We start from the raw sequence: 15,581 nt of genomic DNA on the forward strand, positions 1-15,581 counted from the left end.
AGCCGGGTTGTTTGCTAGGGAAAAGAGAATAATGGAATTCTAAGTTTCCAGACAGAGAAAAAGCAGGAACCATTAGATCTGCCATGTACACAGGAGAACCCTCTAGTGAAGCAATAGAAGAAAATAGTTTTTATGCCATACACTCATGCCTATTTTATGCCTATTTACACTCATAAGTGTGTTAGCATTTCAAATGGTGCAGTAGTGATTAAAATGATAGAGCAATAGGGAAATATACAGGGTGAGGTAAAAGTCAAGACAAAAACCAGCTTTAAGTCACACACCTTGAGCCTGGCCAAAGAGCACATGGGCTGAGCACCCGTTCTCAGGTGGACTGCAGTTGATCAGCGATGCGACATGTATGTGATTTACTCCCCTGAAGAAAACAACCCCTCCATTTGGGATTTTATTTGCATTCTCAGGATTTGTCATTTGGGATTATGTAAAATTGGCAGCTGCTTATAATTATTTGGGGTTTGAGTAGAAATAATTAAAAACATCTGCCTTTATCTTAATACTACCAGACTTAAACCCCTGAGCTCGGTTATACCTAACTTCAAAGCTGAAAGCAAAGAATAAAAGAAAGCTTCACATATTGCTAACAAATTTTCAGTGATTCATTTATATGTACAACCAGTTATTCAACAGCCTTCAAACCTTTAATTATCTTTTAAATATATGTAATTTTGCACTTCTAATTAGATAGCAATTTAATGCTCTCACAGGGATTCAGATGGGCTGTCTTTTTTTGAAATGTAAACTCCAATAGGAATAATCATTGGCATTCAAGTGATTGAATTCTTCAGTTATTTAAATGAACGTGAGGCATTTACACTGTTCAAATCATTTAAATATTCTGCTGTCAGCTACAGCTGTAGAGTTTTATGGAGTCGCTGAATAAAGCAAGGGTAAGTGTAGGTTATCTTACGTTCCAGGCGGGACTCCCCAGAGAGAAATGAGATTTGCTGCTTATGAAAGGCTAACACTGCTTAAGTGGGGCATTAATGTTTCCCCTGAGACTTGGATTTCTCTGTTTTTCTATATTAGGAGAAACAAATTTTCCCAGAATTTGCAGCTACAAAAGACTTAATACTGATCTAGCAATCTTCAGATATTCCAGGTCCTGTAGCTTAATACAATATATTGTGACAGTCCACATTCTAATTTTAAAATGGTAACTTACTCAGGCAGCTAAACTACCAACATATTTTGGTGAGGGCATTGTGATATTATACATGGGCTTTGATTTCTGTGTGTAACTGTCCCTAACTAAGACTGATCAAATTAAAGATATGCATCCTTGTACAGAAAGCAATGTATCAATTGAATTCATTTACAGTGAAAAGCAGAGCATTCACATATAGCCATTCATAAACCCCCATTACAAGCCTTCCAGAGCTTATACTGAGAGTAAGAATATATGCCTCCATCTTCTCAGAGATAGAAGATTTTGATTTAAACTTAGAAGTGTTACAAAATCCTTAATAATCAAGGATTTTATTAGATTAATTCATAAATCAGAACCTGTTTTTAATCTTAGTTTTATAAAAAAAATGGTAGAATCTGAATAATAGATGCAATTTGATTCAAGAACATATGCATTTGTCTTCAAATGCATATTTTCTTTAATTAAGGAACTCAAGGTCCTTGTTCAGGAACTTCGAGTATTCTACCCTAAATGAACCTAGCAATTACTGAAAAAAAATCCTCTTCCACTCCCTGAACAAAAATACAAATCCCATTGCTAGCCATGAATCAAAAAAGCCACGGGCTTCATAAAACCTAGGAGCAATCTTGCTATTATTCATTGAAAGCCATGCAAACATTGGGACAGAGAGGCAACAGTACAAACCCCTGACACCAGACAAGGTTCAGAGCGGTGGCAATCTGTGACTGTGGCAGACACTAATCTTCCAGTGACATTCCTTAATTTCTCTGTAATCCCACTACACTTTCCTGAGAAAGCAGCTCTCCTCTGGCACCAGCCTTTAACAGACTGCACAGTGACAGAGTAAGCAGCTACAATTAATGTGGCGCTTGTTATTAAATTAAAAATATTTGTTTCTTACTCTTTCCTTTACATCCAGTAAATTAATTTCTTTGGCAAACTGTAACATCGTGACGACATATTTTACATTTTAAAATTTAACGGTGTAACACCTGGCACACTGCAAGTGTTAAGAGGCTACTGAAAAGCAGGTGATTCAATCTGCCATAATCGCTGCTGAGGAAAACCTGTGTCCTCGTGTCTACATTTCAATATGGGTAAGGGAGCCTCAGAAACCAAGTTACTGCCTTGAAAATCTCAAAATTCGTTTTTGAACTCCCAAACATTTCTTTTTTAACAGTAAATTGTGGTTTTCAACATTGCATCACACAACTGAAAATATTCTCACGTGGAAAATAAAACACTACGCTGTAAAAGTATAGACTTTTCGTCAAATTGGGCAGATTGGAGCATTCTGATGCAGCCACACTGAAAAAAAAAAAAAAGTTATGCTATTAGCATCGGCTATAGTTTTTGGAGTTCCCACTGGAGTACTCTTGCTAGGAAAGGCGACTTAGGGTGTAATACCCGAGGACGTGCAAAGCGTACTCTCGTGATACATGATTGGGGAAAAAAAAAAAAAAAAAAAAAAAAAAAAAAGGAGGGAGAGAAAGAAAGCAAAAAGGCTTTGAAACACAGCCGAGGGATGCCCACGGCAATTTTCCACCTCGGTTCCAGCCGGGATGGGTTCCCGGGCTGTGTCGCCGCAGCTCGTCCCGCTCCCCCCGCGCCCCTCGGCGGAGCTGGAGCGCCACCGCCTGGGCCGGCCCCGCAGTGCAGCCTGGGCCGGGGCGCTGCGGGGGACGCGGGACCCGGGTGGAACGGAGACAAAATCAGAGCTTCTGTGAGGTTAACGGGCACTCCGACACTTCATGGGAAAGGTCTGGGGGCTGCTCCAGCAACAGTCACAACCTCTGCGAGTACTCTGCACGTTCCTCTCCTTCCTGCGATCCCTCCCACCAGCTGCCCGCGGACACCCGACTGATCGTCCTCGCCAAAAGCCGAGCTTATTAAAAAAAACCAAAACAAACAAACCCCCAAAACAGCAGGAGAAACAAGAGAGGAAATTTCCAAGAAAAGCCTTTTTAAATATAAATCCAAGAGGATAATCGCTAAGATAATATAGCCAGCTTAGTGATTCCATGTACTTGGTCAGTGTTAGATAAAAATCTGGTGCCAGAGGAAGCACTCCTTGCTGTTTGCTATCCCGCCTCTCTGCTTTGTGTTTCAGAAGGCAATTCCTTAAAAAACAAGTACATCAGCTTCAGAACTAACAGATATAACCACTGGGGTTAGGAACTTGAGAGTCCAGTAATATTCTAGTTTTATAGCACTGTAGGAAAATATAATAGAAGTATAAACCAGTGTGGACCAAGTCACTAATCAATTAAACTTGAACATAACTCTAAGACATACAAATAATTTTAGATAATATCTTTAGGGAACTATCTAATTCCAGACCTACATGCCTATTTTCACACAATTATTGTCACAAATTTCATGAGATGTTTTGTCATTAGTTACAATGGTATCAGGATTTGGCCTGCAATATTAAACTAAGGACCCAGGCCAGCAATCACTTCACTCTCAAAAACTCCACTGAAGTCAACAGAAGACTCTCATTACCTACTACTGACAGAATCCAGAGGTAAAAATGACTCTTCCAAAAAATGAACAGACCATGAATATATTACAATGAGTTCCTCTGGCTGACAGCTTATGGGCTACTGCCCAACATTTTGATTTTAAAAGGTATGGTTGTATAAGGTAATGAAATAAGTGCCTTCAAGATGTACGCTGGGGTGAGGGATAGTAATAGCAAATCACCTTTTGCTTCATTAAAACATAATAAAAATAAGGGAGAGGGTAACACCCTCTGTCAGCCTAAGCTATCCACCGCTCCTGGATTTCATTACCATCTGGTTTTTAAAATATCTATTCTATAATGAATAAATACTAGTAATTCTGAAAGAACTGACTTGTGAATAGGGAACTTTCAAATATGGTTTGCAAACATGAGATGTCAAATGTACCTGTGATACCTGAAATTTCAAAAGCATTTTTAGGAATTAAGACCAGGTCATGATTTTTGTATTACAAAAACTGGGGAATACTATAAGACCCCATGCATATATATCCAATTTGGAATAGGATATTAAAACCCCCGTGGATTTTAATACATACAGAAATAAGAAAAAAATAGTCTGATGGTAGTGGTCAATCATGAACCAAAACCAATCCCCTGTCACACTTTTCATTGCAATAGGTAGACATTTTGAAGACAACAACTCCTTACACTGGTATTTCCCGCACAATAGCAACAAAAAAAAGAGAATTCACTACTAAAGTTTACATTAAATCTCACACTTATTTCAGCATTTTGACCACTGAGCTGAATGACTTTGAAAAGTCTAATACATATTTTCAATTAGCAAAATGTAGGAAAATATACAGAACGTTATGACACAGTCAAAATGTAGATCTAGTCAGTGTGCCCATAACTTTGGTTCTCTTAAGCAATTTTTTAGTTTATATCTATGGCGCAGTTGGATGTGAGATAACATTGCACAAAAAGTCACTTTTGACAAATTAGCTGAGGAAACAAAGCAGTGAAGACACAGCAGAAGAGACCTGAAGGGGCATTAAAAATCTTTACATATAATCCAAGTGCTCTAAGGTTTTGTGCAGCCCCTATTGCTGCCTCGCCTCTGCTATGGTTACCAAATAAAGCTCAGCAGGCAATCTCAGTCAGAAAAGGAAAGAATGTGGAGAAATGGACAAACAAGAGGTCAGAAAAATACAGAAAACATGACAACAAAATACTGCAATGCAGAAAAATACGAGTAGAAAAACATTACAGCAAGACTGAAAATATTGGTTTCTTACTGTGATGAGCAGATTCAATGAGATAACAACCACAAATCACTACACAAAGTAAGAAATGGAAAAGAAAAGATAGATCAGGAACTTCTGCTTTCCCTATTCGTAATATAAGAAATACTTCTAATGAAATTTAAAAATCAAATTAAAAATAAAAACCGTGCAAAGAATGGTTAGAATATGAAAAATCACTACTATGAGAAGTCAAGCTGACCGATAAAAATGAATATGTTAGTATGGGTAACAGAAGTATCCACTATAATAAGTTGAAATGTTAAAATGTCAGAATCAAAGGTTTATGAGGAGAAACCTACTGAAACTCTTAACAGTTACATTGACTGCTGAGATTTTACACTGAAAAAGAGATTCTCCACATCCTCTTAGTTCCTACATCTTCCTCAGGAACTAATCATGGAAATGAGATTCTGGACTAGATGTGTCCAGGTATGCTGAATTAATCTCATAAAACCTACACATATGCACTTCTCAATATGTAAAATCTCATGGTAACAAAACTCATTTTACTGAGGGGTGAAATGGTTACATATTGATTTAGTTTTCTGCCTTCCTTAAAGTAAACTGCTTCTGTAGAATCTGGAAGTTTTTCACTCTCTAATATTTATATTTTGGGTAGCAGACGTCCTAATTTCCATAAAACAAGAAGATATAAATTTATCATCATGACAAATCACCTGTGGGGAGTGTAGAGATGAACAGTCACTGGAGCATGTTAATTGGACTGGGGTCTGAGCTGTCTATACCTGGATATGTAGATTTAGTGACTCACCACCAAATGGTGAAAAAGCCAATGGGATAATTTGCAAGAGCCATTTCTGAGAATTGTATTGTTTATTGGTCAGTAATTTGCCAAATTCTCTACAGGTATTGTCCTCCTTTCCACAGTTGTAAAAAAAAATCCACCATCCAGAATCATGGGTGATATTCTTGGAAGAAAAATGACAATTAAATCATTTATTTTAAGATTGCTTCCAAGATACTATGGTCTGCTTTGCCATTAGATTGTCTGTCCATTTTACGGTCAAGTTACTCTGAAAATACTTTTCCATTCACCTACTGAAGTTTCCCTGTTCCACTTTTCATAAGCTCTATTCCAGTTAAAAAATAAATGGGGAAACAATAAGTGCAAATACAAATGTTAATTAAGTGTGTAATTCCTAGTCCAAATCTCAGAAAGACAAATTCTTTCGCTGGATGAAAACATCAGATGCGCTAATGACTTAATAAATCATGCTTTTCATTAATTTAATTTTCATATTACATTATCCACCCAGTTAATGTTTGTTTTCCACTAAAATATCGTTGAAATCAGACATTACTTGAAGTGCCTGCAAGAGAAATCCATATGGCAGCCATGTGGATACAGCAGTGGAACTATTAATACCAAGGCTTCGCTGGGAGTTGATAGTGATGGAACACTTGCAAGTGCTGTTCCTAAACAATGATGCAACCAGGAATGTACCAGTTCTCTGGGGCGTCAAGTTGATAAACATTTGCATAACAGGCACTTTATTTTTCTTTCCGTGATTAATGCAAACAAGATGATAAGGAAACTAAAGGTAAAATTTGCTGCTATTTCTCTTTTAGTACAAAAATCTCTAGTGCTCCTATTTCGCTTAAAAATATGCTTTAGTGACATTTCTGCACATATATTAAATTAACTTTAACACTTTAGCATGACAAATAGGGGTTATTACACAGTGCTGGAGCATTCCAACATTCCATTTCACTGTAAAATGAACATAATTATAGCAATTTTTGGCTTTGCTATTTTGCAGTAATGGAGGTCTGCATCTTCTGCAGAAGCAACTTGTATATTTATTTTCCCTGTTTTTTTTCATGCTAACCTTTGTTTCCAGATGTAAATTTACCAAGAACTATAATGTGTTATAAAGCCATATAAAGTAACTGGACTATTGTATTTAATTTTTTTCATGTATATTACACTATTCACACTAAGAAAAAAAACAAATGCAACACATATAGCAAAATATAATAGATCAATAAATAGCATTCTTACCAAAGGCCTAAGTTCTGGATGAGTCAAAATATATCCATTGTTTGTAATTGCAAAAGCATATCCATGAATACCTAACTGTAAAAGTAAATGAGAAAGAAATACTAATTAGCAATTCATAAGCCTTATCCACACAGTGTTTTATCACAACATAGGCAAAGATCCTTGACATTTTGTGAAAATGAGGAGGTGACCTTGTGATGAATTCAGCATGTAGCACAATTTTAAAATGTCACAAACACTCTCCTATGCAGGGCACTTGTTTCTGTGTTGTGTAACCCTTGTTGTGTTACAATGAATTATATATCACATATATGTACGAGATGCCACAGCCTGGGACACACACCATAGCATGTGCCAAAGCACAGAGGTACAGGAATTTTGTAAATTCAGCTATTCCCAGGAGTGGTGAGGCACAGCTTACTTCACCTGTTCAACAGCTGTTGTTTAAGAACCATTTAAATCAAAGATAATGAATGCACAGCTATAGTAAGCAAGCAGTGACCTGTCATATGTGATATTTACATTTTCCAATCTTATAGGCTCTCTGTTAATTCCAGTTCATCTGCAGCCACAGAAGGCATATTTCTACTAAAGAAACTCCTCTAACTTTACATATTTGTACTAAATGGAACTGGAGATTATTTGAGGGCAATGAGATACTTTATGAGGTCTAGCAGTATAGGTAATCAAATTTAGCATTGTACTTACTTAAATAACAATACTAGTCTTTAACAATATGCCTATTACACAGTTGATTGCATCCACTGAATGCAATAAATGTACCTTCAAATCATTCACGTGGTCATTCAAACATCCCTTCTTAGCATAAACTTGCTGTTAATGTAGAATCTTTCTGCAGGTTCACTAGGTAACTTTTGCCATGCAGAGCACATCTCACTATCCTTTCTCACCTGTTTTTTTTCAATTCTGAAGTAACATAATACAACGTCCCATATTTTTTTTTAATCAACCTAATGCACTGGGCTATTAATAACAAAAAAAAACCAAAATAAAAATCAAACTCAAAATTCCAGAACTATCTTGCTTTGATATTTACTTTAAAAACCTTTCTATTTAACTTGAGTGCATTCTTAAATGCTTTGCTGAAGTGGGTCCTTAGGAATTTGTCTAACATGAAGCAATGTGGGCAAGGCTGACAAGTCAGAATCATTTTGAAGGGGCAAAAAGGAGAGCAAGCCCAGCAGCTTCTGTAATTCTCTGGAAGTATAAACCAGAGTACGATATTGTGGCGAGGTCACAGGGAAAGCATACCAGGTTGATTTATAGTGTCTCTGTGTGAATAATTGTATATGGTCGACTGTATCTGCCATATAGAAGATTGTTCCATAAATTAGCGGTTTTCCTAAAGCAATAAACTTCAGTGAAAGTAATAGAAGGTGATATGTTCTTGGCATCTCTTCATAAGGGGGGGATAACCAAAATAATAACAGTGGACATATTTTACCTATTATAGTATGACAAGGGAATAAGCTGTTGGCTAAATAGCAGATCTCAAGTATAATTGTCTGTGTTGGTAACTGCAGAATGACATCCAGGCAATGGAAGTCAGGTAAGGAAACAAATGTGGGTGGTATAATTCACAGGAAAAAGTACCCAGACTCCAAGGGCAGTATTTTATTGTGTTCTGGGCAATATGTGAAATTACACAGTCTCTGCACTTAAAATGCTTTGGTTTGAGAGATACTACCACTTACAGCAGCATTGCCCTTTTAAACCTTGAACTCTGTCTCTAAATTGCAGATTCAGAAACAAAAAAAATTTTTTCTAACTGCTTTAAAATGCCACATGGAAGTCCTGTATTACTAAATTCAACCCCATCTTATTCAAGAGAAACTGCCACTGACATCTGGGGAAGTTTAGTCTAGATAACAACCGCTGAAAATAGCTTGTTGCTGTTACCCATCTTCTCTGGCATAAAATCCCTCTCATCGAAGCCAAGAGAATTCCAGGTCAGCAGAATTCTATTTCTAAGCAATCATTTTATATCCCTGTGTGAATTTTATTTTGTGTGTTGCCTCTACAGGAATGGGTCCCAGGGGTGATTATGCTCTTGCCATTGCAGTCTTTGTTTATGGTATGTGAGACTGGAAGTTGTAACTCAAGTGATTTCACTAATCTAACTCTATTGCATGATATTGGTGCCTCCTGTAATAACCCTCACTTGCAGTATCTCCTGCAGTATAAAATGTACCTTCAAATAAGAAGTTTAATATTCAGCAAGAGGATCTCATATTGCTTTCACAGAAACCCATTTCTTAAAAAATTTTTCCTTTTCTGAATTACTAACTCTGTTGCAATACCTGTTACTCAGACCTCCCACTCTCTCTAGTTCTTGCATTCAGACTATGTCCAAATCTTAGAGATTATTTAGGAATAATGTCACTGTGATTTATTTTTTTCCTACCCAGCCACGAACAGCCAAGTTTTTATTTCTGCAGGTACCACAACACTGTTCTTCCTTCTCATTACAAATGAAACTTGCTCTTCCCATAGCTCATTAGAAGGCTGCTCCAAAGATTGGTTCCATTGCTTCCAATTTTGCAAAGGGGCACATTTTGCTCCCTTCTCTTCTACCTTTTACTGATGCAGTATTTCTGCACACAAACATATAAGTTGCTGTTATCAAACTTTGTTGGTCAGTGCACTGAGATCGTTCCCTGTTATTGATCCTGACCAGCAATGTCTCTGTCCCTGTGTTCTGATATCAGTGTGCACTCATCTGCTGCCTCTTCCCATAGTGTCCAACTTTTTTCCAGCTGTGACAGCCTTTCTGTTCTGTTTGCATAGCACCTGGCCTCATGGGATCCAGGTCACAGGAAATTACTCCAGTACACCTTATCAACACTATTGCCACTATTTTATGCATTAGTTTAATCAAATTCTCATTTCATTTAGATTTTTTAGTTACTGTATATTAATCAGAAAATAATTTGGTAATTGCTAATGTATTCAAATGAGAATTAAAACTGATATGAGGAATTTTTTAGTCCTAACTAGAATTATCTACAAACACATGTGACAATATTCAAAGGCAGTCACAAGTCAGCTTCTTCCTTCACCCTCTTAGAAATCAGTAAATAAGAGCATGGCAGGCAATTTAGAGGAAAGTATGATATACAAATTTATGCTCAGTATGCGTGCATGTCAAAAAGTAGCTATTCCAATACCTGCACTCTTTAAAAAGGCTGTCTGCAGTATTATGTTACATGCTTGTTTGTCATGTAAAAAAATTCCACTAGGAATTAAATGGAAAACATTAATTTAATTTTCACTTGTGAATAAAAGAGCACCATAGTAAAACATTTCAGACATAGAGAAGTAGTGACATACTAATGTACTGCATTGAATTTAAATGAAAAGTAATTATATCTTTGTGTTTGCCTGAAGCTTATTTTCACTGAGTTAAACACATTTCAAGAGATACAGTGTATCAAATAAAACTTTAATGATAATTAATTTTTAAGAATTTTATAGTAAAGTTGTCTCTGACTTTGGAAAACTAAGTAGAGGGAAATACCTAACAAATACAGGGGAGGAGAGAAGGAACCACTTGTCTGGTTAGGAAGGAACAATGTGCCACTTGCTTTAACTCCAGGAGCCACAGAATTTGGACAGGAATTACTACACACAAACAGGAAGCCTAAAGCCAGGTTAAGGATAGGTTTTCATAAAAAGTTACAGAATTTTTCAGCCTGAATTTCTGCTTATTTTCCATGGTATTCTGGCTGGATTGTGTGGTTGAATAATTTCACTGATTTTATTACAGACAATACTTAGTATTACCTGCTAAAGCACATTGATCCAAAAATGTGAAGATCAAGTCATATATTAATTTTGGTGCTAAAAACTGCATTTGATCTCAGACATTACAGAACTACAATTCCTGAGGAAAATGAATGAAATAATGGAGCTACATCACTGCAAACAGTATCAACATATGAAATAAATTATGTTATAATTTGGGTATTATACAGAGTATAAATGATATCTCATCATTTGTGTATTACCTTGTATTTTGGAATGGTTTTTAAAAGCTCTTTAACTGGAACATCTGTGCCAACTACTCCCAGAAGAATCCCTTTAGACCTCTGAAAAGAACAATAAAATACAGACAAATTATTGAAAAAGTGGAGAACTCAGCCAATCAAGCAGTAATTTAATCAATAATATTGCTCCTTTCTACTTAATCTGCAATTCACATAGAAAAGGCATGCAAGCTTTTGAGAGCAAGTCCTTCAACAGAAAATTTTCACATGCAAAACAGGTTTTCAATTTAAAACTACTGTTAAAAATGTTGCTCTCTTCTTTCCCAATATCTCCTGCCATTTCATAAACAAAAGAGAAAGATGAAGCATTAAGGGGAAAGTACACTTAACTTTCTTTAATAATCTGTTAAATTATTAAAGATAAATAGACATAAACATAATCTAAATAAATTCAGTGTTATATCAGTGCAAAGCTGAAAATTATATAGATTATTTTCTGTAAAAAAGTAATACAGAAGTAAGAAAACCCAAAGGCCTAGTGGCATCTGAGATTTTTCTCTTAGACATAGAGCTTTACCATTTTACTATGGTTTCTAGAGTATAGTTATTTGGATTATTTTTCCACATTTTTATGCTAATAAAGGGATACTAACTGCAGACAAAATAAGAAGAGAAGAAAATTTTTAGAGTTGGCTAAAATCTTATTAAGTCCCTGAAAGCAACTTCATTGCAGTCACGTCATTGTCACATGACAGAAATAGTCTGAATACTTACAGTCTCATTTTGCTTACTAAATACTGGCATGGCAACAGTTGTCATCAACACCAATCCCTGATCATCAGCAAGCTACATTTGAAAAAGAAATACTATCTCTAAGAAATATGGAACAATTACAGACATGTGATTGCATTTTTCAATTACATTTTTTTTTCATTTTAAATGAGACAAAGCAATTCATCTAAACGACACTTACGTAGTTAAACTTGCAGTCAGTGCAGCCCAGCCCAGCCCCGGCCCCATCTGAACTGTACCAGCTCTAACCATCCCACCACCTCCACTGACAGGAAAGATGCCTCATCTTCATTCCTACTGCAGCCTCCCATGAGAGAAGGGGCTGAAATGTGGATTGTGGAAGCAGCATGTGCGGTAGCAAAGCAGCTGGAGGTCTGTTCTACATCTTTCCCAGTGGCAGCTCTGCCAAAATTGCCTCAGGCTGTTTTCTCGAAACAAGAGGTCATGAGTTGCACGAACTTTGTTCGGGTCCAGGCTGAGATCTCATCAGCCAGCATGGCGGCAGAAAGGATGACAGCCAGTGAAGATCCCGGGAGCATCTTTGCTCCAGCCGGTTTCAGTTCACTGGACAGAGGTGGCATGAAGCATTAGCTGATTCAGCACATCAGGTTTCAACGTATTTCTTCAATTTAGGGAGAAAAGAGATCTTCTGATCTTGGTTCCACTCAAGAGAAACATGTAGAATGCTTATCATTGGCCACAGGAGAGTGATAGTGCTCAGACTATCTCTCTTCATGCCCTCTGGGCAGACTAAATCTCTGCCCTAAGGCACAGACTAAGTGCATGCCCAGGACAAGCACTCCTGTGTGTGCCTGTACATCTTCACCATCTACATATGAAAGACAACTCAAGCAGGAGGCTGAGAGTCACTGTTAAACTCTTTCTGTTTCTAGGGACAGATGTTTGAAGTTGAAGAGGCTTATCCAACACTTAAAAATATGACACAGTTATAATGTTAAGTGGAGATTTCGTAGAACACAAAGTTTAGCCAAAAGGACAGGGCCATAGAGGAGAACTTCCTGAGAAATACTATAGGTGACAGTCATGCCCAACTGCAACTGTAATATTCTCCTACTACTCCTACATCAGTATCACACTTTCTGTTCTCAGGTAGAATTTCTACAGGTAGAATTTCTAATACTTTTTTTGTTTTTTGCAATTTTTTTAATTGTTTACAAGGTTTTGTTGTAACAAAGCAACAGCTATTAGCTCCCCATATTTTCAGGAAACAAGTAATTTGTAATGATAAAGATAGCTCATGAAGCATATTTCACAATAACAAATCAGACAAATAAAATCTAGAAAATTTCTTGACTTGCAGCTCCCAACCTACTTCAGCAGGATCTCAATTTCCCAAATAAGTATAGTTGTTGAAGCAGGGCATTATTTTATGGTGAGAAGGAATGTTTGCAGACATCAGACAGGAACACAAATGGGGTTGAGTCAAGAAAGTTTACATCCAATAAGGAATCACTAGGGATATGAGATGGAACCAACTTATGATTGTGTTTCCTTTTTCTTTATTTTGTTTTCCTTGGTAATAAGAGGAGATATTTCCAGCCCCAATATAAAACTTGATCTATTACAGAAGAATAGTAAGTTACTAAGCAAAAAAAAACTCAAAATCAAAAACTTGGCAAAATATTGGGAGTTCAAAGGTTGGACTTGAAACTCAAATGTTGCCAAATTACTGTAAGAATTGACTCTCCTTGGCCAGAGTAGTACAGTCAAGCACACTGACATGATTAGTATGGAGAGAAGCCTTCTGAGGTATCACAGTCAATAGTCCCAAACTCACACACACCAGGGAATGAAAAAGCATTCTGCTGATTATGGGGTGATATTTTGGAGCATTTAGAGATTTTATATGATTGCCCAGGGTTGTTCTTCTCTGACATCATGTATTTGTCAAGTATCAGAACAGTATTACTTTATGAGTCCACTCACTCTCAAGAGATCACTGGAAACAATTTAATGGATAGGATGCAGCCAAGGGACTGTCAGTAGAATTTTAGGGTATTTGAAATTCTTTAAATAGCGAAACCCCCACACACACACTGGAGTTCCTTGAAAATTCTAAAAGAACAGCTCACTAACTCTCAAAACTAATTGTGGGGGCATGCAAGAGTGATTGCCCTGTAATTATGAGAGATATCTACAAGTACCAACTAGAGTTGGCTGCTGCAATCACTTCTATAGAATTGCAATTGTATAATCCAGCCTGTCTGATTTTTTGTTAGTTTGGCAGATGAACAGGTTGTTGGCCACTACCATAAGTGGAGTCAGCAAATAAGTGGCTGAGTAATGACTCGAATTTGCAGTGTTTTACTGAGTCACCAACTCAAGCTGCAGCATTTGCTTCACAAAAATTGTTAGATAGTGAAGAATTATCTGCTGGGGAGGAGCTTGATTCCCTGGGCAATGACATTTTGGCAGAAATACTTTGAAACAGTAGAATGTTAGCCACTGGGTATTTCTGCTAAGACAATTAATGCTAGAGTCCATTAAAAAAATCCAAAGGAAGTAATGATCTAGGTATTTTGCATTGTTGCTTTTCAAGTCTGAAAATTTCTTACATGTAGCAGAGTTCTAACAGTTCATGCAAGTGTATGAAAAATTTAGTGATTCTGAGGAAAAAAACCTCAAACCACTAATATATGCTCTAATCACTGATAAAGTTTCAGCTCATATTAGTTATATTCAGAGCAAACACTGATATCCTCAGGACTGGCTAGGATTTTTATTTTAATCATCATTTAATTAGAAGTTAACACAATGAAAAATGTTAACTATCACAAACAGTAAATAATTATAAAGTCTCTGAATGACTGAATGTTTTTTCTCAAAAAGAAAATGTAAACATTCATTATGATTCCCAAACTTATCATTGGACACCACAAAGTCAAAGTCATAGAAAAGAATTTTGTAAGCTTGGGGAAAAAAAAAGCACTGTAGTCAAACATTTTTTAGAGGAAATATTTTTAAGGATTTTTTTTCCTACCTCATATTTTCATTTTCCTTCTTTTTTGCCCTTAGTAGAAGCTATTCCCACCTCTTTTACATCATGAGTCAAAGTAGTAGACCTCTTTTGTCAGGTGAGAGAATATTTAAGAAGACATCTGCCACCATTTAAGAAGAACCATCATTACAAGAAAAATACAGGGCAACATTAGCCTCAAAATGCCAATTATTTGACAGTGTTTGACTGGATAATAAACCTACAAAAATTTCAAATTAATTAAATAAGAATTTATGGGAATTCTGATCAGTGAAATATTAAATCTGTGTGGATTCATGCACATGGGAGACTATTGAACTGTACGGCCTCTCAGATGTTTCTTATTCCTTCAAGTCTGGAAAGATACCCTCAAATAAACAAAAGTAGTTTAATTATTATTATTCCTATGGCTCTCTAAACCATGGAATTACCATGGTAGAGTAAAAATACATGTACTTCAGTGTTTGAGGGCGGTCAATTTGAAGTTGGAATGAATTATGCTATGGAATATTCATTTCTCAAATGTTCATCTAATAGCATTGCAAAAAAAATAAGTTCTTGTAGCTTGTCCAACTTGCACCAGTATGTTTTGTCTCAGAATTACTACTTTGGATCACATTGGCAAGAGAAAGTAAAACTAGACCCCCAAAGAAAAACACAGATTTCAGCTAGATCCTAGTATTTGGTAAGTTATCACTACATTCATCATCTGAAATGATGAATGAAAGAAACAGCACCAGTGATCTGCCACAGGAAGTTGCTCTATTGAAAAAATGCAGTGGTAACAGTTTTAGGCAGAAAACTGTACAAGGGCCATGG

The 15,581-nt window shown here is 36.5% G+C and overlaps 1 protein-coding gene across 6 annotated transcripts in view; it reads right to left on the minus strand.

Annotated features, from left to right (window-relative positions):
- Positions 1-15,581, minus strand: part of CACNA2D3 (calcium voltage-gated channel auxiliary subunit alpha2delta 3) — a 403,064-nt gene that overhangs the window by 95,903 nt on the left and 291,580 nt on the right. For all 6 annotated transcript variants that reach the window (XR_001920141.3, XM_018068538.3, XM_018068539.3 and 3 more), the window contains 3 exons: positions 11,747-11,818; positions 10,994-11,074; positions 6,966-7,040 (listed from right to left, as the gene is read on the minus strand). Coding sequence is in view for 5 of the 6 variants with exons in the window: in XM_018068538.3 (XP_017924027.1) it covers positions 6,966-7,040; positions 10,994-11,074; positions 11,747-11,818 (228 nt within the window). In the remaining variant the exon portion in view is untranslated. The remainder of the gene's footprint in view (positions 1-6,965; positions 7,041-10,993; positions 11,075-11,746; positions 11,819-15,581) is intronic.

Source organism: Manacus vitellinus, unplaced genomic scaffold (genome assembly GCF_001715985.3).
Source record: "Manacus vitellinus isolate BGI_N305 unplaced genomic scaffold, ASM171598v3 scaffold_14_pilon, whole genome shotgun sequence".
Classification (NCBI taxonomy): Eukaryota; Metazoa; Chordata; class Aves; order Passeriformes; family Pipridae; genus Manacus; species Manacus vitellinus.